Source organism: Mus musculus, chromosome 2, assembly GCF_000001635.26.
Source record: "Mus musculus strain C57BL/6J chromosome 2, GRCm38.p6 C57BL/6J".
NCBI lineage: Eukaryota > Metazoa > Chordata > Mammalia > Rodentia > Muridae > Mus > Mus musculus.
The window spans coordinates 29,822,749-29,848,076 of NC_000068.7; the positions used below are offsets into that span (position 1 = coordinate 29,822,749).

The window sequence follows — 25,328 nt, forward strand, 5'->3', positions numbered from 1 at the left end:
GCTCTTAGTTCAGTTCCAGGTCCACAAAGCAGAAGGAGACAAGCAATTCCTACAAATTGTCCACTGATGCCACAGAGGCTATGGCATGCATGGGAACATATGTACACATGCAAATAAATGAATAAAAATGTAATAATGAAAAGTAAAACATAAAAATCTACACAGGGGCTAGAGAGGTGGCTCAGCGGTTAAAAGCACTGACCTTTCTTCCAAAGGTCATAGGTTCAAATCCCAGCAACCACATGGTGGCTCACAACCATCTATAATGAGATCTGATGCCCACTTTGGGGATGTCTGAAGACAGCTACAGTGTAGATAGATAGATAGATAGATAGATAGATAGATAGATAGATAGATAGACCTTTAAGAAAAAAATCCACACAAACTTTAATATAATTTGAAACATACAAGTTCAAAGAAAGACACTTAAAAATGTATAACCTTAGCCAGACAGTGGTGTCATACGTCTTTAATCCCAGCACTTGGGAGGCAGAGGCAGGAGGATTTCTGAGTTCAAGGCCAGCTTGGTCTACAGAGTGAGTTCCAGGACAGGCAGTGCTACACAGAGAAACCCTGTCTCGAAAAAAAATAAATAAATAAAAATTAAAAAAAAAACCAGGGGGTGGTGGCACACGCCTTTAATCCCAGCACTCGGGAGGCAGAGGCAGGTGGATTTCTGAGTTTGAGGTCAGCCTGGTCTACAAAGTGAGTTCCAGGACAGCCAGGGCTACACAGAGAAATCCTGTCTCGAAAAACCAAAAAAAAAAATAAAAAATAAAATAAAATAAAAAATAAAAAAATTGGGCTGGTGAGATGGCTCAGCTGACTGCTCTTCCAAAAGTCCTGAGTTCAAATCCCAGCAACCACATGGTGGCTCACAACCATCGTAACGAAATCTGATGCCCTCTTCTGGAGTGTCTGAAGACAGCTACAGTGTACTTACATATAATAAATAAAAATAAATCTATCTATCTATCTATCTATCTATGTATGTGTGTGTGTATGTATGCATGCGCCATGTGAGTGTCCTGGTACCTGTGGAGGTCAGAAGAGGGCATTGGATCCCCTGGAGCTGGAGTCATGTTCCTGTTGGGAATCCCTTATTTGTTTGTTTGTTTATTTAATTTATTTAACTTTCAGACACAGGATTCTTTTAGTGTAGACCTGGCTGTGCTGGAACTCAATCCATCTGTTGACCAGGCTGGCCTTAACTCAGAGATCCGCCTGCTTCTGCCTCCCAGATGTTGGAATTAAAGGTGTGCCACCTTCATCACTGCCTGGCTTTCCTTTTATTTTTGTGACAGGATCTCTGTGGGCCTGGTTGTCCTGAAACTTAAATAGACAGAGCTAACATAGAATGCATAGAGATGTATGTGCCTCTGCCTTCTGAGTGCTGAGATTATAGACATGAGCCACCACCATTCCTGGAAACATTTAATTTTCATTCATTCATTCACTCATTCATTCATTCATTCACTTACTCATTTATTTGGCTTTAGAGACAGGTTTTCTCTGTTTAACACCCTGGCTGACCTCAAACTCACTGAGATCCACCTGCCTTTATCTCCAGAGCATCAGCATCAAAGGTGTACAAATACCACTCCTGGCAACAATCTTTTAACAAGAGTTGTATCCATGGAGTTGCATTGGTGGCTTGCAAGTTATATTGTTCAAATGATTACAAAAATTAAGGGAAAGCCCAGAGTAGTGTCTCCCAGCTTCTTTCAGAATAGTGCCCCACCCCTTCTTCCCACCATTCAGGAGGCTAAAGCAAAGAACATTGCTGCATGTTCAAGGGGAAAATGCGAGACGTTATTTTATTTTATTTAAAAGATTTATTTATTTATTTATTTATTATAAGTATACTGTAGCTGTCTTCAGACACCCTGGCAAAAGGCATCAGATCTCATGACAGATGGTTGTGAGCCACCATGTGGTTGCTGGGATTTGAACTCAGGAGCTTTGGAAGAGCAGTCAGTGCTCTTAACCGTTGAGTCATCTCCCCAGCCCCGTTATTTTATTTTTTTAAAGGTTTATTTTATGTATATGAGTACACTGTAGCTGTCTTCTGACACACCAGAAGAGGGCATTGGATCCCATTACAGATGGTTGTGAGCCACCAAGTGGTTGCTGAGAATTGAACTCAGGGCCTCTGGAAGAGCAGCCAGTGTGCTTAACTGCTGAGCCATCTCTCCAGCCTGAGATATGTTATTATTTTTTTTATAGATTTATTTATTTATTTTATGTATATGAGTACACCATTGCTCTCTTCAGACACACCAGAAGAGGGCAGCAGATCTCATTACAGATGGTTGTGAGCCACCATGTGGTTGCTGGGAATTGAACTCAGGACCTTTGGCAGAGCAGTCAGTGCTCTTAACTGCTGAGCCATCTCTCCAGCCTGAGACATGTTATTTTTAAAACAAGGTTTCTCTACATAGCCCTGGCCTTCAACACAGAGACAAGTCTGCTTCTGCTTGCTGAGTGCTGGCATGAAGGCCTTTGCCATCATGCCTTTCCTTCCCTTTTCTAGGCAGTATCTCCTCCCTAATTGAGGGTTACCGTGCACTTCTACTTCTGCATGCTTGGATCACAGGTAGACAACAGCATAGCCACTGATTTCTGCATCGCTGGAGTCCAACCCCAGGGCGTTGTGTATTCTAGGCAGGTAATTTGCCAACTCCTACACCCCCCCCCCCCCAAAAAATGCATTTAGAACAGTTCCATCCCTCCTCCTCAGGGCTTCAATAGCCTTCCTTCTCTCCCAGACTTTACAAGACATAGCTTGGCTCTGCCTACTTTTTTGTTTTGTTTTGCTTTTTCAAAACAGGGTTTCTCTGTGTAGCCCTGGCTGTCCTGGAACTCAAGAGACCTGCCTGCCTCTGCCTCCTGAGCTGGGATTAAAGGTGTGTCCCGCCACGGCCTGGCCTCCTGCCTACATTTTTAGCCTTACCATTGGCCAAGCTCTCTGCTCTCCAATTTGCTCCCTCGATATTCCAGTTAGTTTGCAACTTATGTTCTCCTCATAACTACCTGGCTAACTCTAATAAAAATTTAGAGCCCAGACAGTCCACTTTGGTATTTCTCATATGTATACCACCTGGTACTGTGACCAAACCCAGACCCTTGAGCAGGTGCAAGCACTGTACCATTGGGCTACATCTCCAGTTGACATTTTTCTTATCTTTTTTTTTCTTCATGTTTGTGGATGTGGGTGTATTCCTAAATCATCATTCTCCAATATATATATGATTTATATTTTTCAGTGTACTGTTTTTGTTTTTTGTTTGTTTTTCTAGACAGGGTTTCTCTGTGTAACCCTGGCTGTCCTGGAACTCACTTTGTAGACTAGGCTGGCCTCGAACTCAGAAATCCATCTGCCTCTGCCTCCCAAGTGCTGGGATTTAAGGCATGTGCCACCACCATCCGGTTCAGTGTACTGGTTTTTGCCTGAATATATGTAACTGGAACTGGAGTTAAAGTTGAGGACTGCCATGTGGGTGCTGGGAACCAACCCTGGGTTCTCTAGAATAGTAGCTAGTGCTATTAACCTCTGGGCCATCTCTGTAGTCCACTATTTTATGTATTGAGGCAGGGTCTTTCTGGAACTCAGAGCTTGCTCATTGGCTAGTGTAGGTTGCCAGCTTGCCCTGAGGAAGCCATCGTCACCTCCCTAGCTCTGGTATTGCCATGCTAACCATCATTTCACTTGGGTTGGGGATCTTATCTTTGATCTTTACACTTGCCCAGCAAGTACTTTATCAGATGAGCCATCTCCACAGCCCTAGCGTTTTTTTCACAAATCTCTATAATTCTAATTTTCTAACATCGGAAAATTTATTTCAGTTTAGGATTTCACATTTATTAGCATGGTTTGTACATTTGATTACGGCTGTCTCCCCGTCTCCCTGCTACACGGAGAGACCTAGAGACAAGAACTTCAGTTACAGCCGTTATTACTGACTCTCCACAGGACCAATCTGCCAGACACATTGTTAACTCAGTAACCGTGGAGTAGAAGACATACAATTCATCATCTGACACAGATGTTTGCATAGTAAGATGGCAGCTCCGGAGAGAGACAACAGGGTCAGAAACAAGAATTTGGAGTTACCTCGTTTTACTCCCTTAAGCGATGTTAGCTGGGTTGACAGGGTTCTTGTTTGTGGGTTCTTTGTTGTTTTTGGTTTTGTTTTGTTTTTGAACCCTGGGTGTCCTGTAATTCCCTACGTAGATCAGGCTGGCCTGGCACTCACATAATCCACCGTCTCTGCCTTTCTGAGGGCTAGGATTAACGGCGTGTGCCACCATGCGTGGCTTAAAAACAGATTTGTAGCCAATGAAAGATCAACAGTACGTGGCTCACAATCATGTCATCGGATGCTGATGAATTTCCCCTTAGACGTCTTTCTTCAGGAAGTCCCTTCCTGCTCGGTTTTTTTTTTTTTTTTTTTGGCCAGGTCCGCAAATAATGTAGACAATCAATTCCGCAGCCCACTGAGCGGGTGCCTTCGTCCAATAGCTGAGCAGTAACGAACGGATTTCGCCCCACCCCGTACCGCCTCTTCCGTTTACGCTTCCTGGTGGCGACCGGAAATAAACGGGCGCTCCGGAAGTTAAAGGGCGTGTCCTGCTAGTTTGGTTTCCTAAACATGGCGGCGCCCTTATGTGTGAAGGTGGAGTTCGGGTGAGTGAGATCTGGGGCGCCTTGGGGATGGAGCGAAGCCATAAGGCTCGGAATTCCGGACCTCTCTTGGCCTGCCGAGGCTGTGTCGCCCTCCGAGAGCCGGGATAATCCCCTGGCCTCTGACTGACGCGGTCTCTGTGGGTGACGAGGCCGTGAGTCCGAGAGTTGAGGCGCACACACGGGTAGGGAGATGCGTTTGGAATCCTTCGCCTTGCTCTGTATCATGTAGGACTGGGAGGCATTGACAGTGAGCAGGCGGTCTTCCGGCATGTTTCACCCGTGCCATTCCGAGCCCGACTCGCCTTGTCTGGTTTTTGAGCTTCTAAGGGGAGCGCACGAGTAGAGACGAACCCTGCTGAATAATCTCAGTTCTGTCTTCCCGCCTAGTGCCTTCCTAGGGGAAGTCTTGGCCAAGACAGGACCTTCCTCTTTCTCAAACCTTGTGTGTGTGTGTGTGTGTGTGTGTGTTTTCGAGACAGGGGTCCTCTCTGTTTGGCTGTCCTGGAACTCACTCTGTAGATCAGGCTGACCTCGAACACAGAAATCCGCCTGTCTCTGCCTCCCAAGTCCTGGGATTAAAGGCGTGGGCCACCACCGCCCGGCATACCTTGGAGTTTTAATTAGATTTTAATCTTTTGCAAAGTAGTTTGGTAAGTGTCTTCTGCAGAGTCCAGAGGAGCTACCGGGGTAAATAAGCTGCCACGGAGGGAGTGACTAACATTGGTAGTATATTATCCTTACTGTGAAAAGGTTCAGAATCCGGGTACACATCACTACTTGAAGGAACACGGGGAAAAGTGAAGATTGTCTCAAATCACCATTGTGTTCTTCCAACACACAGAATGCTTGTCATGGTTTCAAAACCTGCAGAAGACAGACTTCTTCGGAAGCTGAGAACAAAGAACTGAGGCTTCTAGAGATGGGTGGTTGGTTTCTAGAATCTTATGGAAAAGCTAGGGGTGTGTGTGTGTTTGTGTGTGTGTGTGTAGATGAAGAAGCCAAGGTTGAAGTGAAGGGAAACTCAAGGGTAGAGAGAGATGTAAAATTCCTTCCAAATGCCTTTCTTCGCCTTGGATGCCCCCCATTCCTTTCATGTTGTCCCTTCACTAGGCAGTTCATTCACCAGTCATTTATTGAGTGCCTACCATGTGCCAGGCAGTGAGCCAGACACCAAGGATACAAAGATAAATAGCACTCTGTCTAGTCCCTGCAGTGTTCAGCATTTCTGTCCCTTGGAAGGGAGTAGTCTCATGAATGTTAAGTGCAGTTTAATTGATGATATTGTCTTGCTGCTTGGATCCAATTAGGTTGGTCTGGCTTCCTGACTGCTTTACCTCTTCGAACCTTAGCCCAGCTAACACGGTATCCTCCCACCTCCCAAACTGGGCTATGAGGGGACTTCCTGATGCCTTGACCAGCTTCAGCAGAACTGAGAAGGAAGAAGTTACAGGCTCTCAGTGTTAATGTCTGTTGGTAGCCAACTTGCCTTTCATTCTCACTGAGACGTGGTATTTACTCAGCAGAGATGTGATCTTTCTGCCAGATACTGTGCTGGCAACAGTAAGGACGTCATCAAGTAAACCAGACCCTTGCCCTCAGAGTTTACAGACCCATACAGTTACTTTTTTTCTAGCCTCTACCTTCTTTGCCTCTCAGAGCAGCCGGACAGGACAACATTCTTTACCCACCTGTGCATCTCCTTCCACACCTCCCCAGATATGTGACCCATCAGAATTGCAGCTTCTTGGGGCATGGTGGCTCATGTCTGTTATCCCAGCATTTGGAATGCAGGAGCAGTTGGATCTTTGTAATTTTGAAGCTAGGCTGGGTACATAGGAAAAACTTTCCATAAATAAATAATAATAATAATAAATAATAATAATAAATAAATGTGCTTACCAAACCCAGAAATCCCTCTGTCCTCCTATTTTGATGTTGTTTGGAGACAGGAGCTCATGATACAGCTCAGACTCACCTCGAGCTTTCTATGTTAGCTGAAGCTGGCCTTGAACTCTTGGTCCTCCTGCTTCCTGAGTACTGAGATTACAGGTGTGTGCCACCCTGCCAGTCATCTGACATGTTTTTACCTCCGACCTTTGATTAATTGTGTCATTTGACAGAGAGGCTTCACCTTTTACTATGAAGCTGAGAGGATTTCAAAAGATATGTAATGCCATCATTCTCTCCTCACTGGTCCTAGAAGTCTAGAAACTATTGTCTCTAAGCACTGGGTAGATGGGATCCTCTTGGTGCCACCAGCTCTGTTAGGTCCTTTAGAAGGCTTCTCATCTTTTCCTTGTTAGGACTAATTCTATCACCTTTTGACATGCCTCCTGAACTGCTGCTATCAGAAGTGGTTTTGTGGGGAGGTGGTTGGATTCTGGAAAGCTTTGACAATAGAGCTATCAGTATTTTCTGGTTGAATGATTTTGAGAGAAAAAATACGATTAAAGATGACTTTTATTGCGTCTAACCCTACCCCCTCCCCCCAAAAATAGTGGTTTTGTTTTGTTTGTTTGATTTTCGAGACAGGGTTTCCCTGGCTGTCTTGGAACTCAGAGATCCACCTGCCTCTGCCTTCCTAGCACTGGGATTAAAGGTATGCCCCACAAAGTCAGGCTTCTTTTGTTTTTTTGAGACATGGTATCCAAGATGGCTAATATCTCAAATTGAGTAGGTAGCGGAGGATCTCTCCTTCTCTCCAGGGCTGGGATTACAGGCATGTACTTCATGCCCAGTCTGCAGTGCTGGTAATGGAATCCAGACTTCCTGAAGTCACAGCAAACACTCTACTGTGCGACACTTCCCAGCTCTACCAGAGCATACTATGAGAATAAGAATTGGAAGTATAGTACAGGCATGTTTGGGGTTCATCGTTTCAAGATTGTAATGACTTAGATGTGAGATTCCCATGCTGTGAGTTTGGGGAGGGAGGGAGGCTGGACACATGATTGAGATCAGAGAATTAGGAGAAGTAGTCATATTCATTGATGTGGCCTTTTTTTTTTTTTTTTTAATTCCTGCTGTATGGCAGGCCTTATTTCATGTAGAGGCTATTTGTGTTCCATGAGGTGAACAGAGAATAAACGTGGATGGGTAGATTTGTTGTTGGTGGTGGTGATTGGTTGGTTGGTTCATTGGTTATTGAAGCAGGGTCTCATGTAACACAAGCCAGCCATGAACTTATAATGTAGCTGAAGATCCTTGAATTCTTGTGTCTTCTGCTTCTATTCCCCAAGAGGTAGAATTATAGGCATGTGGCACCATGAGCAGCTTTTAGATAGATGGATATTTTTTAAAGCAACTAGAGACAGTAACTAAGATCTATATCTATCTATCATTGGTATTAGCAGATCACACCAGGACTTGAGGTATTGAGAGAAGATGGAAGCATCTTGATTAAGTTTGAATGGTAAATTCTATAAAACATAAGACACTCTGGCCTTAGGTCTCTGGGGCCCCAGCAGCCCCATGTCTGCCTCCTTAAATCGGCCTTGAGGTTAAGTGTGTCTCTGTCTGTCTGTCTGTCTCTCTGTCTCTCTCCAGCTCTGCTGAGGAAGTACTAGGCTCTCCTCAGGGCCTCGCCGCCCACAGTAACAGGTCACTCAGAGCCCACAGTAACAGGTCACTCAGAGCCCACAGTAACAGGTCACTCAGAGTGGCACTGCTTTGCTCTTGCTGTTTGTAAGAGAAAAACACGCTAAGCTTCGGAGCCTGGCACCACCAGGTTTGGCCACTCTTGATTATTTCCCTTGTTCCCACCCCTCTTCTCTTGCCCTCAAGTCCTGAACCCCCTTCTTATCACCCTCCCCCAGCCCAGCTGCTGCATGTGCCAACCCCTACCCAGCAGAAAAGGAAGGTCTTGGAAGGGGATCAATGGAGGTTCTGTGTGGGCTTGCAGCTGAAATGGCCCTGCACACAGCCACAGATGGGCCTCTGCTCCCCCTCCACATTTCTGCATCAACAAAGCGTGACCTTGTTTAGATGACAGTCGCCCCATGTCTCCCCCATGACAATGTTTGCCTTGCTTTTGCCTCCTAGTGGGCTGCCTCAGGACATCTCTGTTGCCTGAGACTGGAAAAGGGTGATGGGATGGGAAGCATCATATCCATCAAAAGTCTGTTAAGGCCTTCTCAGTTCAACCCCACGTGAAGTCTGAGATGGGAATTGGCAAACCCACAAGAAGTAGTATGGGGCGCTGAAGGCCCTACTGCCTACACTGAAGTCCTGGCTTCTAACCTTGGCTTTGAGCATCTCTGCTGTCTTGACTGGCCCTTGGCTAGGTGCTGGGACATAGAAATGAAAGGAATTGTGTCCTTAGGGGCTTTCAGAAAACCTCTGGGATTACTTAACCCAGCTTATCACCCTTCCCAGCCCAGAGAACTGGACTTTAGGTGGGTTCTCCACTCTGTCAAATGGAATTAACAATGACTATCTCCTCCCTTTTTCCCTGGGATGGCTAGAGGAGGGGATGAGATGAGGAACACCCTATAACTGACAAGGTGCTATGAATAGTTGCTCTTAGTGCGAGCCTCAGTGGCTCTCTGCCCCTAATTGCCATGTGCTCAGTCATGCTGTGACAGTGAGTGGGAACAGGGTTATTTCTAGCCAGAAATGCACAGGGTCTCCAGAGCATCCCAGAAGGTGCCTCAGCAACATTTGCAATAAGATCAGGCTTTTAAAGGTGGGTACATGGCCAGGGTCTAACTGGCCTAGTTTACTTCTTGGGCTGGCAGTTCCCAAGCCTTTATTCTACTGCTGTGTCCTAAACTGTCTCCCGAGAAAGCCGAGGAGTAAAGAAGCCTGCGGTCTTGAGGTCCACTAATAGTGAAAATGGCTTCTCCCCGTCTGCTTTACCACAGTAAGAAGGCATCTTGAGAGGCAGTCACTGGTTACGCAGCTCTTCCTAAACCTTGGTTTTTGCATCTCCTCAACTTTTTTTTTTTTAACATTTATTTTATTTTATTTTATTTTATTTTATTTTATTTTATTTTATTTTATGTAAGTACACTGTAGCTGTCTTCAGACACACCAGAAGAGGGCGTCAGATCTTGTTACGGATGGTTGTGAGCCACCATGTGGTTGCTGGGATTTGAACTCAGGACCTTCGGAAGAGTAGTCAGTGCTCTTAACCACTGAGCCATCTCACCAGCCCCATCTCCTCAGCTTTTACCACCATCCCTGTACCCAATTACAAGACTCCTCTCAGTCCTATTAGCAGTAACTTAGCTGTCTTTCTTTGGCCTTCCTTTTTAGAGGTGGTGCAGAGCTCCTGTTTGATGGGGTAAAAAAGCATCAAGTCGCCTTGCCTGGGCAGGAGGAACCCTGTGAGTATTGGCTTTCCTGGCTGCTCTCTGGGGCCATTGGGCGTGAGTGGGTCTATGTAAGTGGAGATAGTTTGGGTTGCTGTGGCTGGTAGCAAGGCAAAACGAGACTGTAAAGTATGCTACCTTTCCTGCTGGGGCTGGCCACATCTGCAGGAAGGGTGGGAGACTGGTCTTCACATGGAGAATGGCTGGACTAATGGCTTATCTGTTAGGAGCACTGGCTGCTCTTGATCAACTCAAATGTATTCCCAGCACCCACACATCTATAACTCTAGTCTTAGGATTCAAGGCCCTCTTTGATCCCTGGGGCATTGGGCATACAGGAGGTGTCCTGACAGATGCAGGTCAAGCCCTCTCACCAGCTAATGTGGTGATACCTCACATCTCAGCACTGGGGAGCAAAGGCGGGAAAGCAGGCGGCTCTCTTAGTCTGAAGCTAACCTGATCTACATTAGCGAGTTCCAGGCTGCCAGGGTATACAGTGAGACCTTGTCCTTTTTGCGGGGGTTGAGACAGGGTTTCTCTGTGTAGCCCTAGCTGTCCTGGAACTCGCTCTGTAGACCAGGCTAGTCTTGAACTCACGGAACTACCTGCCTTTGCCTCCCAGCTGCTAAAATGAAAGGTGTGTGCCACCACTTCCCAGCTTGAAACCTTGTCTTCAAAAAAACAAAGCAAAACAAACAAACAAACAACCCACTGGTATTTATAAAATAAATGAATCTTTTAAAAAAAATGGGCATGGTAACACACACTTTTCATTTCAGCAGTCAGTAGCAGAGGCAGGAGGATTTCTGTGAGTTCGAGGATAGTTTTGTCTACCCAGCAGGCTTCAGCAGGCTTCAGGACAGCCAGAGAAAAATCCTGTCTCAAAGTCTCAAAAAAAAAAAAAAAAAAAAGGACTCAGCACAGAGGTATAAATTAAAAATAAGCTTTGTCTGGGCATGGTGGCGCACGCCTTTAATCCCAGCACTCGGGAGGCAGAGGCAGGTGGATTTCTGAGGCCAGCCTGGTCTGCAGAGTGAGTTCTAGGTCAGTCAGGCCTACACAGAGAAACCCTGTCTCGAAAAACCAAAATAAAAAATAAAAAAAAATAAGCTTTGGAGCTGGGGATGTGGCTTGGTGGTAGATTAATTGTGCACGGAGCCCTCCATCAGCCCCTGCCACCACCAGAAATACGCAGCCCGGAGGAAGGGCTGTGGAGTGGGGGTGGGGAGTGCCTAGGTAGAGAGGAGGTTTCAGTTTGCTTATTTAGAATCCTTGGTGACCTTGAGTAGCTGCATGCTGCACACCTCATCCCTGGCAGTGCACGTCCACAAACAGCAGGGACCAGAAGAGCCTGTCCCTGTCTTCCTTAAGTTGTTGGTCCTTGTTTTCTTTTCTTTTTTTTTTTTTTTTTTTAATTAATTAATTTATTTATTTATTTATTTAATGTAAGTACACTGTAGCTGTCTTCAGACGCACCAGAAGAGGGCATCAGATCTCATTACGGGTGGTTGTGAGCCACCATGTGGTTGCTGGGATTTGAACTCTGGACCTTCGGAAGAGCAGTCGGGTGCTCTTACCCACTGAGCCATCTCACCAGCCCGGTCCTTGTTTTCAAATTGGTGGCTGTTGGTAGTTAATTTTCATGGGTCTGTCTGCTCTCACTATGACCTGAAGAACACTTGACTGTGTTGAGCTGGGACAGAAAGCAGCCAACGTTAAATGTCAGGGTAGCTGGATTGTATGTCCCTGTTAGGGAACGATCCACAGATAATAAATAAAGGTAACTGTAGTTTGACAGTCACATAGCCTTAGTGGCCTTGAGAAGAAACAAGGAATTCTCAAATGAAGCTTCTCAAAGATTCTATCCCAAAGCCTGGTTAGAAGTTTATTAAAACCCCAGGCCATGCATGGTGGTACTCATCTTCATCCCAGCCCTCGGGAAGCAGAGGCAGCTGGATTTGAGCTCGAGGCCAGCCTGGTCTACACAGTGAGTTCCAGGACAGCCAGGGCTACATAGTGAGACCCTGTCTCAAAAACAAAGCAATAAGGAGGTTGTATTAGTAGTAGGTTTCTCTGGGTAGTCCTGGCTGTCTTGGAAGTCACTAAACTCAGAGATTTACCTGCCTCTGCCACCACGTGCTGGGGTTAAAGGCATGTGTGTCTAGCTTAAAAAGGCATCTATTAAAATACCAGTTTGGGCTGCAGGTGTAACTTAGTTGAGGTTTGCCTAGCATGCACAAAGCCCTTTGTTCCAACTGAGTACTGAGTAAATCTGGGCTACAACTGGGTGTGGGGAGGAGTGGGAAGCAGGGCAGCCAGAAGTTGGAAGTTCGAGTGATCTTGAAACCAGTCGTGGGACACATAAGAGACTGTATCCAAAATAAAATAACACGAGTTACGGTTTATTCCCCCCTAGGTTCGCTTGACACAAAAATACCCACTTTTCACAGTTCTTTCCCCTTGTCACTCACTGAATACTCAGCAAGTGGTATAGTTGTCACATTCCTCTGCACGATGCTGGAGTGTCTTTGATGCCGCCTTTGCTCTGGCTCCTGATCATTGCTGATCTGGGAGGTACCTGCCATTTCTGCTGGTTGATTAGGTGACTCATTGACTGATTGACCCAGGAGAGTGCTCTGTGTAGCCCAGGGTGACCCTTTCCTCTTCTGCCCCATCACAGACATAGTCCACTCCATAGTCCAGTCCTGTTACAGGGTGGCTGGCTAGCAAGGGAGGGCAGGAGCTGAGCAGCAGTTCCTGGGCATTTTAAACTGCTTAGCATGCATTTCACAGCCTCTCTGGGGCCAGCTGTTCCTTTCTCTGCTCTCCAGGCCTGTTTGCTGATCCCTTTCCTACCTCCCTCCTCTTCCCCTCCCTTCCCAGTCCCTGTGCAAAATTGCTTTTGAAAAGATCCACTTTCTGCTTAATTAAACAATGAGGAGCGTCCCGCACACATCTGTAAACCTCCTTCTGAGGCCAGTTTAGCCCACAAACTGCTCCATTCTTACCCCCATTCACTTGTAAATGGAGCCTCTGAGGTTCCCTCCACCCCTCTTCTTTCATTCCTCCCATGCCAGCTCTTTCTTCCCCTTTAGCTCAGGCCTGGGGTGGGAATCCTAGAAGAGTCCTGCCTTGGAGCTGAGCCTTATACTTGGTAGGGAAGGAACACTTTAACTTATGGTCGGGACTTAGGGGCCTGGTGGAGGTGAGAAAACACTTTTGTTGGTATGGGTCCTGTGCTCCAGCAGGCCCAGCGGACAGGAGTGGCAGAGGACTGACTTCTACTTGGGAGAGACTAGTTTAAAGGAGCAAGCCCTGTGCCTGTGTGTTCACCGAGGCTGGATAAGGTTCTGCTGCAGCCAGGATTTGCTGTCAGGGATGACTCTCCAGCTCTGAGGGACTGGTATTGACACTCTAAGAAAGTGGTTTCTTCCTAACGTTGTGACACTTTAATACAGTTCCTCATGTTGTGGTGGCCCCAGCCATACTTGATAACTGTAATTTTGCTACTGTTATGAATTGTAATATAGATGTCTGCTATGCAGGATATCTGCTATGCTACCATGACCCACAGATTGAGAGCCACTGCTCTGAGCCCTGCCAGTGTGGGCTGTCAGTAGCTCCTAAGTAAGGTGACGGGGGCAAGGGATTCTGGCAGGGGGTTCCTTGCTTCTTATTTTATCATACAAGGTTACCCACGACCATTTTCATACAAGTATAAAATAGACTTTGAGTATGTTCCTTCTCTTTTGTGACCCCCACTAAGTCTTTGGAGGTAGGGCCTGGTGGAGCCTGGGCTGGCCCATAAACTTGCTGTGTAGCCAGGGACCGCCTGATCCTCCTGCTTCGTCCTCCCGAGTACTGGGATGCCTGGCTTTCACCACCAAGTCTGGCCGGCCTAGTGAGAGGTTTTGTACTTGCTCTCTTAGGTGGGCACAGTGTGGTTCCTGTGCCTTGGCCACCTTTTTTTTGTTTTTGTTTTTCCGAGACAAGGTTTCTCTGTATAGCCCTGGCTGTCCTGGAACTCACTTTGTAGACCAGGCTGGCCTCGAACTCAGAAATCCGCCTGCCTCTGCCTCCCGAGTGCTGGGATTAAAGGTGTGCGCCACCATGCCCGGCGCCTTGGCCACCTTTAAGTCAGGGCTCTGGCAGTGCAGAGGATGAGGAGTCAAGTCACTTGAGTGTACAGCCTAGAGCGCCATCTGTGAAGCGCTGTCTGTGTGTTTGACGCTGATGTCCTTGCATTTTGCCTTAATCCTCACAGCAGCGCTCTTAAATGTTGATTATTATCTACATTTGTCAGGATAAATGATACCAATATGTTGAAGTGAAGTGATTTTGTTTTTTACCGGAGACTATCTAGCCCTAGGTGCAAGCCTTCTCTATTTGGCCTTTAACTGGTCTGTTACGAAGCAGCAGCGTCTCTCCCCACTGTCTCCAGATGGATTGCACTGGGAACCTTGCATTAGAGCACCCCCTTCCTTCTCAGTGCTGAGTGCTGTAGCACGCACAGCCTTGGAATGAGAGTCTTCCCACACAGCCTGCCCCAGGAGCTTGACCAGCCACTGGCATCTTACTGTTCTGGACCCTAAAATGGGAGGAAGATGGTGGAAGTGGCGCCATGTGCCTGTAGCCCCAACCTTACATGGGAGACTGAGGCAGGAGGATTGTCAGGACAGCCTAGGCAACCTGGGAAATAAGACCAGTGTGGGGGTCCCACACCTTTTTCTTTCTGTTGTTTGTTTGGCTTGTGGTTTTTGCTTTGTTTTTGTTTTTGAGACAAGGTTTTTCTGTGTAGCCCTGATGGTCCTGCAAGTCACTCTATGGACCAGGCTGGCCTTGAGCTCACAAAGATCTGCCTGCGTCTGCCTCCTGAGTGCTGATATGAAAGGAGTGCACACTACTGCATGGCTGTACCCTCTTGTTTCGGTTGCTGACATCTTGCTTCCAGTGAACACATAGATAGCATATCCTGTGGAAAGCCCAGGACTCTCTGAGCAGTAGTACTCCTCTCTCTAAGGCAATGGGCAGAGCATGTAACATACAACCAACATACTAGAGTCCAGAGGAGACAGTTTCTTTCCCTGGATTCAGGAATAATTGATAGTCTAGGCACAGCTCCAAAATCATGTTATAGATTATCTTTTTTTTTTTTCTTTTTGTTTTTTCCGAGACAGGGTTTTTCTGTGTAGCCTTGGCTGTCCTGGAACTCACTCTGTAGACCAGGCTGGCCTGGAACTCAGAGATCCGCCTGCCTCTGCCTCCCAAGTGTTGGGATTAAAGGCGTGTGCCACCACGACGGCTATTATAGATTATCTTATTTGATCCTTATAACACATTCTTTTCTCAAAAAATTCTTTTTAGTTTTATGTGTGTGGGTGTTTTGCCTACTTACATATTTGTGTATCATGTGCATGCCCAGTACCCACAGAGAACAGAACAGGGCATCAGGTCCCCAGGGACTGGGGCTGCAAGTGATTGTGAACTGCCATGTGAGTGCTGACAGTCAGATATGGGTCTTCGAAAGAGCAGCTAGTGCTCTTAACCATTGGACCATCTTTCCAGATCCACATTTTTTTTTTCAATTTTTTTTACAGTTTTATTTTTGTATATTTCTATTCATGAGAGGGAGAGAGTGTGCCTGCCTGAGGAGACTAGAATGAGTGTGAGATCCTTGAAGTGCACGGAAGGTGGTTGTGAGCACCCAGCATGGTCTTCTGAAAGAGCAGCGAGCTCTTGTAACCGCTGAGCCGTCCCTTCAGCCAAGCAACAGTACAGTCTGACATTTTTTTCTTTTCTTTTCTTTTTTTTTTTTTAAAGAGGAAAAGTGAGGCTCTTGAATTCTTTTCCTGAGGCTGTATAAGTAGGAATGAACAGAGTCCAACTTCAAACTAAAGTGGCAGGCATGGTGACACACACCTGTAATTCCAGGACTTAGGAGGTGGAAGCCCCAGGATTGAGAATTCAAGGCCTGCTTGGCTACATGAGACTCTGGTCTGAGGTAGACAGTTAAGACTGTCCAATTCCAACTTCTATGCTCTTCACTTCTCCCCTCCCACTGGCATTCCACAGGCACCGTGGGGTAGAGTTGTGATGGCAGCATCCTTGAGCCTGGGACAGAGAAACATGGAGACATGGTACCAGGGAGTACACAGCTCACCAGAACTTCTAGGGTTCAGGAGGAGGGGGCAGCCTCATCCAGAGAGGGCCTTCTTCCCAGGGTCTCTAATGCTGCTCTTCCTGCCTCCTCCATCCTGCTGCCTTGAACCTGCCAGTTGCACAGTACCTTGGCTCTTTACATATGTCCCTTCTTCTGTCCAGAAAGCTATCACCACCCAAGCCCATTCATTCTTCAGGCCTAAGCTTCACTGTTAGTGCTCTTGGAAAGGCCTTTTCTGGTCCCAAAGGAGGTAGCTCCCAGCACCGCTAATTAAGTCATGTCTGCTGCCTCTTTGATGAGGACAGCTCTGCATCCATCTTGCTGGCCCTAGTGCCTGGCCTAGGATAGTTGCTCAATAAATGCTTGTCTTGTAAATGGCAGCCCCAGGAGGGAGACCATGCTCAGGAGTGAGAAGGCAGGCAGGCAGGCAGGTGGAAGGTGAAGGTAAGGCTCTCTACCCTATCCATTCCAAAACCACCCCAAGCCACCAGTCTCTGACAGCTTAACCCTTCCTCCTCCCTTGGGCGCCTTTGGAAGCCGACCATCTGGCTTGGAGCCTATTTGCATATTGTCTGGGCCTCAGCAAGCCAAGCAAGATGGAGGGGGGGGGGCGTTTTTTAGGCCAGTCTGAGTGGTCCTTGCAGCCTGAGAAGGGAGCCATGAGTTCCACCTCTCCCCACCCCCAAATCCAGGCACAGGGACAATACAGGCTGCTGTGATACAGCAGCCTCACCATGGTAACAAGCTATCAGAAATGTGGGCGGGCTTGGAGGGGGGCAGGCAAAAGAGGGAGGGAGTGACCTCAGCAAATAGGAGCATCATGATAAATGAGCCAGCACTGGGCAGCAGACTCATCTCCCAGCCCACCCCTCTGGGAGTCCATGACAGTGTCATCAAGTGGATGACCCGGACATGACCACTAGCCTTCCCCTATTCCCGAACTATCTAGAGTGGATCAGAAGCACCCTCTTTGGAGGAAGCCAGGGCTTGTCCCCAAAAGAGTCCTGGACTGTCAGATATAGCCTGTGGTCATTGGGCAAACCTCTTCCTGGTCCTTCTTCCTGTGTCCAAACACGCAAGCACAGCTCTGGCTGCTGAGGCTGGCTGAGGCTAGCTGATGGATGTGTCAGACTCCAGTGGTTCTATCGAACAGCCATAAGATGTATGGGCTGGCGGCTCACCAGACAGTGCCAAGATGGAGGCCAAGGGGAAGCCTCTGCAACCTGGGCCTTGGGAAAGAGCCCAGGAGTCCAAGGGCAGCTTGAGGGAGGCAGCACCCTTCTTCCTTGCCTAGGAGACCACACATTTGATCTGTTTAAAGGGGATTTTAAATTGTGAGCTGACAGTTTTAGTCCATGAACACTGTCTTTTGTCCCGTGGGATGTTTGTGTCCAGCAAAAACTGCACCTTCCCACCTCCTGGCTCTACCCAAGACTAGACCTACATATGCACTGCAGTGTGAAGCTCACACTGGGAGCAGAGAAACTTCCCTGTGTACTAGCCGTCCTTTGTTACAGGAGCCCTTTATTTGGGCTCTAGGTAGGACTTCTTAGGCCACACTCACCTTGCTTCAGCTTAGCCTCAGAGCTTTGTCACAGGCAGCAAACTGAGGACAGCCCCCCCCCCCCCAAGTGCCACTTGTTTCTCTGGGATCTTTTCTGTCAAGTCACCCCTGAGAACAGGACCTCCAAGAGCCCCCAGGAACAAACCTAAGTAAAGAAGGTGCTGGGGGTGCTGGGGCGGGGGTGGGGTATAGATGCAGGCCAATCCCAGTTTGTTATAGGCTGGTCCTTGTGCTCCTAGGAAAGGACAGGTAATCCTGGTAACCCGGGAGACCTCTGCCTCCACTGCTGCAGAGACTGCGGCCATCCCACAGGAGGCAGCTTTGGGGAGAGGCAGCAGATCAGGAGAGGCAGCAGATCAGCCCAGAGCCTTTTGCCTCATCAAGGTGGCCACCCCCCAGGGCTCTGCAAACGTGATTTGTCAGTGTCTGGCTGGTGAGGAGCCTTCTCTTCCTCTGCTGGAGGAAATTAACTGATGTTATCGGCTCAGCGATTGTTTTTCTCCCCTTACAAAGGGAAAGATATGCAGACCCTGCTCATGAGCAAAGCTGGGGCCTCCTCAGCTGGACGGCAAGAGAGAGAGAAAGGTGGCAGGCTTTGATGCCCTCTACGCAGTCTTGTTGGGGTAGCATCATCCTAGCTCTGTCCCTGAGTTCTTTTTTCTTATCCTTTTTAATTATGTGTACATACATGTGGGTATATGTATGTGAGTGTGTGTGCATGCCGAGTTTAGAAGAGGATATCGGATCCCTAGATTGGAAGCATATGTGGTCTTGGGCCATCCAGTTTGGGTGCTGGGAACTGAGGTCTTTGACAGATCATCAGCCTCTCCTAATTAGGTTTCTGGGTCCATGTTTCTTTTGCACTGGGCACAGTTTTGGGGCCTAGGAATGAGTTGGGTTTGACAGTTTGTTCTGTGCCTCCCTCTCTAGGGGATATACGGAACCTCCTTGTCTGGATCAAGAAGAATTTGCTAAAAGAGCGACCAGAGCTGTTCATCCAGGGAGACAGTGTGTGAGTTCCCATCCCCCATCCCTGAGCAGGGCAGAGGGAGGGAAGGCTGTCTGAGTCCACGTCCTGGGGTTCTGATTGTCTCATCCCCCTGAGTTCTCTGGCCCCATAGATTGATTCTTGAACTCCTCTGAAAAGAGAGCTGTGCTCAGGTCTGTTTCTATTGTCTTACTACCGTAGTAGGCTATTTGAGGCTCTTAAACACCCATATGAAACATACACCTTTAATCCCAGCACTTGGGAGGCAGAGGCAGGCAGATCTCTGAGTTTGAGGTAAGCATGCACGGTCTACAGAGCGAGTTTCAGGACAGCCAGGACTACATAAAAAAGTGTGTGTGTGGTCTTGAAAAACAAAAACCAAAACCAAAACAAACAAACAAAAAAAAAACCCATATGAAAGGAACTTGGTAAAATTTCCCAAAAATGTGGATTATGCTTCTTGTTACCACAGACTTGATGTATGCAGGAATTTAGGTGAGTTACCTTGCTTCTCTAGGCCTCACTTATCCTCTGTATAGAAAAATACTAAGAAAGCCATACTGCCCAAGAACTCCCTCATCCTAGTCTAGGACAGCTGTCCCATACGCCTTCTCACTTGTAAACAAGTATGGTCTTCTGTCCAAAGGAGGGCCGCAAGACTGTGAGACTCTTATCTGCCTTCAAGAATGGGTCCCCTGTGGCCCAGGACTGAGCTCCAGTCTCCAGTTTCTGGCACAGCAGTCCTGGAAGCCACCTGCAAGGACATCAGCACCCCCTGAACCACTGCCCTTAGGAACCAGGACTGATCCAAGCATCAGGTGCTTGGGCCTGTCCAGGAGAGGCATCCAGGGGCCGTAGAACCCTTTCTTTCCAGAGCCTAGGAAAGTCAGGTTAGACACTGAATAAAAGTAGGTTCCCGCCGGGCAGTGGTGGCTCACACCTCTAGTCCCAGCACTCGGGAATGGCAAGCAAGCCCTGGGCACCACTTTGTTGTACCCTCAGCAGACCTTGTCATTGGCTCTGTCTTCACATGAAGGAAGCTGATGCTTGGAGAGCTACAATGCCTTCCCTGAAGTCTGGGCAGTAGGTAATACTGACTTTTGCCCTCCAGACCATGATTGTCTGACCTGGTTTCCTGACCATGTAGTCTGTGGCTTCCACTTGATGGGAAGTGGGAGGGAAGGCTCCCCGCATTCCTGTACCTCACAGAGAGAGAGTCCTACCATCTCCTTCCTGCTCCTCACTACCCTCTTTCCCACAGGCGGCCAGGAATCCTGGTGCTGATTAATGATGCCGACTGGGAACTGCTGGTCAGTACCTCTAGTGACACACCACCCCAGCCTTTGCCTTCCCTGCTCCAGTGGGAAACCCTGGGCTTCTGTCAGGGCTGGGTAATCTCTGTCTCATTTATGCCTCCTCCCACCCCCAGACAAACCGTTCCTGTATTCTGTCTCAAATGAGGAGGGAGGGAAGGTGGGAGCTCACCCCTCCTGGAGATTCGAAAGTTGATGTGTAGACTCTCCATTTTTCTGGCGAGGGTTTTCTTTTTTTCCTAGAATACCCACCTTTCTCCTCTGTGTCCTAATACCTGGCAATGACCTGGACCATGTTCTGATGGCCCCTGCCCCTTTTTCCTGACCCAGGGGGAGCTGGACTACCAGCTGCAGGACCAAGACAGCATCCTCTTCATCTCCACACTGCACGGCGGCTGAGGCCTCCCCAGTGGGCCCAAGCACCTTTGCAGGGGAACACAGGACAACCACAGCACTCCTCGATCTGCTTCCAGGTCCTCAGTCCCCCTTGGCTGCCTCCTTCCCTGCTGTACCCCTGAGCTTCCTCTAGGCAGGGAAAAGAGGCCAGGTGCTAAAAATGAGCCTTTCTGGGCAAGGCACGTGAGCAGGGAGAGCGAAGAGAGAGAGCAGCCGCCTGAGTCCAGCACTCCTCCCAGCAGCTGAGGTGGGGGAGGGTGTTCCTGTGCTGTGTCAGGAGTAGAGGGGGCTCTGTGCCCAGGTGACCCAGCTGCTTGCCACTCATGTGTCTTGGTGTATCTAAGCACTGAGTGGTTGCCTGGAAGGCACTCCAGTTCCTGAGACATCTTCATGGGGAAGATAGATGGGCTGGAGTAACTGATGAGAAACTCCTCCCTTGCCAAAGATTAGAAGGGCCTCCGCCTCAGTTTCCCCATCTGGACACAGAGAGCTCTGCTTGTCCCCCACTGATGTCATTATGGAACCCCAGCTGGGGTCCCCTATTCAGTGCTCCCCTCCCTCCTCCACCCAGCAGCTGCTCTCCCCCCCACCCCCTTCTCCATCCTTTGACCCTGGCTGGCCTCCCCCCCACATAGGCCACCAGATGGGCTCCTGAGATACTCTCCAGGCTGCCTACAACTCATTCTGTTGCGGGTAGAGAATGGAAGGGAGCAGCCTAACCGTAGGCAGAGGGGGCGGGGCCTCAGCATGTGTAACTCCAGGCTTCCTGAAACAAGTGGGATTTGGGTGTGCAGCACCTAGTGGGCAGAAGGCTGTGTGTGTCCCTTTCCTCTATCTTCTGGAGACTTCATGCCTGCAGCAGCTGGCCTCGGGCAAATAAAAAGACTAAGTGACTAGGTTGTTTACTAGCCTTGCTTCACCCTTAAAACTGGTGGGCCCTGTACTCTCTGGGTCTGTGGGTTCTAATACAAATGCCCTGTTCTGAGCCAAGGGTTCAGAGATGGCCTTCACCTGAAAGGTAAAAACATGAACTGTTCCAAAGAGAGGGTGGATGAGTAGGACGGTGTGGATGGGAAGGGAGTGTAAGCCCGTGATGACCAGCCCACATTCTAAGCCAGGATTTCTCACCAACCAGTCCAAGCTAGGCTTTGTTCTGCCAACTGCAGTCACCAGTCCCAGAAGGGGTGGCCTAAGTAAGCCTGCTGAGTCTCATTACTTCCACAACCTGCAGAAAAAGCTTTATCTGACCCAAAATGTTGCTTTTCACTACATGGCAATGAGGTGGACTCCTTTACCTTGCATAGATGAGAGTGTTTGATACTGTGGGCCAGTGATGGGGGTGGAGAAGAGCAGACTCTCAAGGAGAGCATTCTCTGACGTCTGCTTGGTGAGCTGTTCCCAGCCACTGCCCCACAACAGACCCTTGGGCTTGTGTGCATAGTAGCAGCCAGTGTTGGGTCCAAGTGCAGCTGAGGGTGTGCTGAGGTCAAGCCTCATCATAGTTTTCTCACTGTGACATTTTTAGAGGGTCAGCCTGTCCTGGTTCCAAGGCTTCAGCTACCAGACATAAGCACTAGGATGCCTTCTAGCTGATGGGTGGGAGGGTGTGGGTAGGGACCTCTTGCTTTTATGGCACCCCAGTTAATGCTGAGCATTTAGGAGGATGGGCTGAGGAAACCAGCTTTCCCCATGTGGTGCCACTGCCCATTCACTCTGGTCCTCTAACAGAAAGGGGTCAGAGACAGGTGACTCACTAAGCTCCAACAGCCCCCTCCCATGCACCTCGTGGCCCTTGTTTTTGAGGAAATAAACAAGTCCCACTACCTCCGAAGCATTTTTGTTGTTGTTGTTGTTTTTAATGAAAAGGATTGATTTGTCCAAGTTCGTATTTCCAAAGCCGTAGCGATTGCCCGGCTGGAGCGCATCATTCCCCAGCTTCTGGGTTTCTGGCAGCCGCGGGAGGAAGCACAGCCCATCAGTCGGTCCAGAGGAGCTTGTGGGAGGGGTTGGTTGGCTGGTTTGGGATATGCGGGTTGATTTCGGGTTTGTTTGTTTTTTGTTGTTTCGGGGGACTGGTCAGGGGACAGGTTGAAACAAATTCAAAACAAGTTAGCAAAAGAATTTTGCTGTCGTATCCCTTCAAACCCCCCCCCCCCAACTGCGGTTCTGACCAAGGACCGGCCGCACGAACCACATTCGGGTCCCGGTCCCGCTGCTGTATGCCAGCTTCGTTCTGGCCGAAATTTGAAAGTGGGGGAAACCCAGCGTAATCGACCGGAGGACTCTGCCAGCCGACACGGGTCACCCGCAGAGGATACGGAAAGAGGCGAGGATGAGGATGGCGGCGCCGGTGGCAAGGACTTTTGTCCCCTCTTTGCATGCCAGTCTGGGGCCACAATGATCGTTCTGGGACCTGCCGGCTGCTCAGGGGTTCTCCCAGCGTGGACCTCGTCTCTGTAGAGCCCGGAGCTCAACCACAGATGTCCAGCCACAATTCTCGGTTGGCCGCAGACTCGTACAAGAATTGCGTTTGGACAATCAGTGGCGAAGCCCCTGAGTTCAGGGCCCCGGTCCCCCTCTGGGTTCTGCCTGGCTCCTTAAAAGCGCACACCAGATCTCGGGAGCTGCGTATCGGAATACCTCGCAGAAGCTCGGCAATCGCAGCCCGTCCCGCGGTAAGGTGGACAAGCCGGTGTCCAGATCCCGGCCCTGCTAGGGCATCCCCATCGCCCCCCAGCGTGTTTCCTTCCATCGCGGCCAAGGGTCCCTAGAGTAACCCGCGTTGTGTCTCTGGGCTGCCCCAGCTTGGAGGAATACCCTGTCAGGCCCAGGGAACCCCATTTCCCTCTCCCCGCCCCCAGGCTGGGTTCTGGGAATCCGGAATACTGGGGCCCGAGGCCGGTAGCATCTCTTGAGCCCCGGGTCTGGGATGCTGGACTCGCGGGGCCCCCTCCCCAGCCTGGCCCCGCGCACGCACCGGCTCAGGCGCTCTCTGCTTCCTTGTGGCTGAGTCGCGGGTGGTGGTAGCCTGGGCAGCGGGGAGCGCCGGAATGTGCCGCCGGGTCACCTGCAGCGCCCAGGGAGCCGGACTGGGAGCCGGCGTGCTGGCGAGGCGCAGGGCTGAACCCAAGCGGGCGCCTCTGGCGGCTTGGGGCCGGGGCGGGCTTTTAGTGGGCCGCTCCAACAATACGGGCCTGGCGCGGAGAAAGGGGCTCGGCTGCAATTGGTACTGGATTTGAATAACGCCACGGGGCCATCAATGGTCATTGTGTCGACGGGTAATGAATCTCCGCTGTCTCTCTCGGGCTGGCCAGGCAGCTGCAACCTGCGCTCAGGCAGCTCTTAAAGACATAGCATGCCCCTCCCTGGGGGCCGCTCCCCCCACTCTGCACCGGCAGGACCCTGTGCCCTCCCACCCCACTCAGCACCCTCCATTACGGATGCCCCGCCTGCTCCCTCAGCTTGACCCCTTTGCCGGTAGCCCCCCCCCCCCAGGGCCAGGCACCCACATCTCGGTCCTGGACTCTGGACCTGAATGAGGCCACTCTAAGCTTGGCTGAGTTCCCCAAGAGTAACCAGGAGAATCCAGGATCTTTTAGGACCCAAGCTTCCTTCCAGTTACATCTTTATCTCTTGAGTTCTCACTCCTTAAAGCTCCTTTCCAGGGGTTTCTCCGTGGTGTGAGGGGGTAACAGTCTAGAAGTCAGAGGGTCACCCCCCTTAGAACACTTATCCGAAGAATAAGGGGGGATCATATAGTCCCAACCAACAGGCTGAAGATGCAGTCTCCAGAGACCACACCTCCAGAGGGATCTGGAGACTACCCCTCCCCTCCCCAAAGACAAGGGCTTGATTCCCAGGCTCCTATCCCTTAGCTGCAGCACCGATGGACGAGGGAAGCAGGTGTGTGTGAAAGGGTAGGCAATCTGTTAATGCTTGTCTCCTGTGTCTTCCTTTGGATGGTCCACCCATCCAGAGGCTCAGGAGCTCTGTGGAAGGTCTGATATGTACCCTGAACAGGTCTGATAGAGAAGAGATCTGGTCTGCTGTTTGCATTCATCCAGATCCCAGCCCCAGAGATCAGTCTGGGGGTTGTCACCCCAGTGAGTGTCACTTTCCAGAGGGGAGTGAGCGGTGGTCTTCTTGCCTTTTATCCTTCCCAGGCTTCCTCAAGCACTCTGCCTCTTCCATGGCACCCCCCAAACTCCTGCCCTGAGATACACTCTTCTTATGGGCAGCCCTGCCATGTGCCTAGCTGCGTTGCAGTTGCAGATTAGTCTGGTTCTCCTCACTGGCCCAGGAGGCGGATTGCGAGGGTCTTTGTGCCTCTGAACCTCCCTAGTTCTGTGCCTTTCCTCAACCACTCATTAAATGTGTGTGTGTGGGGGTGGGGTGGGGTGTCTTCATGGCCTGTGACTTAAAAATGAACTACACAAACTTTTTGAGTTTTTCTTAACAAATACTACAAAACATGGTTTCTGGGTTTATAAGAGCAGGATCCCTGCTAGCTAAAATCTCAAGTTCCTTGATGCTGACAGTGTACTGTGTGCCAGGCATCAAGCGCCTATAGTCTCTGGCTTCTTGGGGCAACTGAGGCAGGAGAATCCCTTGAAACCATGAGTTTCAGACCAACCTGGGCAATATAGCAAAACCCATCTCATGTAGTGAGTGATTAAGAAAGGCAGCAACTTTCTGGCAACAACCTTCAGAGTAGGTATGTTCTCAATTCCATTTTACAGATAAAGAAACAGCCCAGTGGCTAGGAAGTGACAGAGGCAAGGTTGGAACCTAGATTGTCCAACCTATTGCAAACTATTTTCCTAGTCTTTCATTAGCAGCTACAGAGAAGCCAGCCTTAACTGTGCTCCAGGCAGTGGCTTCTAGGAGACTGTATAAATCATAACCCAC

At 49.3% G+C, this 25,328-nt stretch overlaps 2 protein-coding genes and 2 non-coding genes across 4 annotated transcripts in view; 3 read left to right on the forward strand and 1 right to left on the reverse strand.

Moving 5' to 3' along the window:
- The first annotated feature begins 4,640 nt into the window (after positions 1–4,640).
- Positions 4,641–22,248, forward strand: Urm1 (ubiquitin related modifier 1). The gene is made up of 5 exons (NM_026615.4): positions 4,641–4,687; positions 9,944–10,014; positions 18,654–18,735; positions 19,973–20,021; positions 20,355–22,248. Exons 1-5 carry the CDS (start codon positions 4,653–4,655, stop codon positions 20,421–20,423), a joined length of 306 nt encoding a protein of 101 aa, NP_080891.1. The 5' UTR covers positions 4,641–4,652; the 3' UTR covers positions 20,424–22,248.
- A 97-nt stretch (positions 22,249–22,345) lies between these two features.
- Positions 22,346–25,328, forward strand: part of Cercam (cerebral endothelial cell adhesion molecule) — a 37,747-nt gene continuing 34,764 nt past the window's right edge. Inside the window, exon 1 of the mRNA XM_006498476.4 lies at positions 22,346–23,095. The gene's annotated coding sequence lies outside the window, so the exon portion shown is untranslated. The remainder of the gene's footprint in view (positions 23,096–25,328) is intronic.
- On the reverse strand, positions 22,883–22,979 carry Mir219a-2 (microRNA 219a-2). Its single transcript, NR_029838.1, has one exon. It is a non-coding gene; the product is annotated as a microRNA 219a-2 (primary transcript).
- Positions 22,899–22,963, forward strand: Mir219b (microRNA 219b). The gene has a single exon (NR_106110.1). It is a non-coding gene; the product is annotated as a microRNA 219b (primary transcript).

Coding starts and splice junctions, on each gene's coding strand:
- Urm1 (NM_026615.4), top strand. CDS start 4,653: ATGGCGGCGCCCTTATGTGTGAAGGTGGAGTTCGG. Junction 10,015..18,653: donor GCCTGGGCAGGAGGAACCCT/GTGAGTATTGGC, acceptor CTCCCTCTCTAG/GGGATATACGGAACCTCCTT. Junction 18,736..19,972: donor TTCATCCAGGGAGACAGTGT/GTGAGTTCCCAT, acceptor TCTTTCCCACAG/GCGGCCAGGAATCCTGGTGC.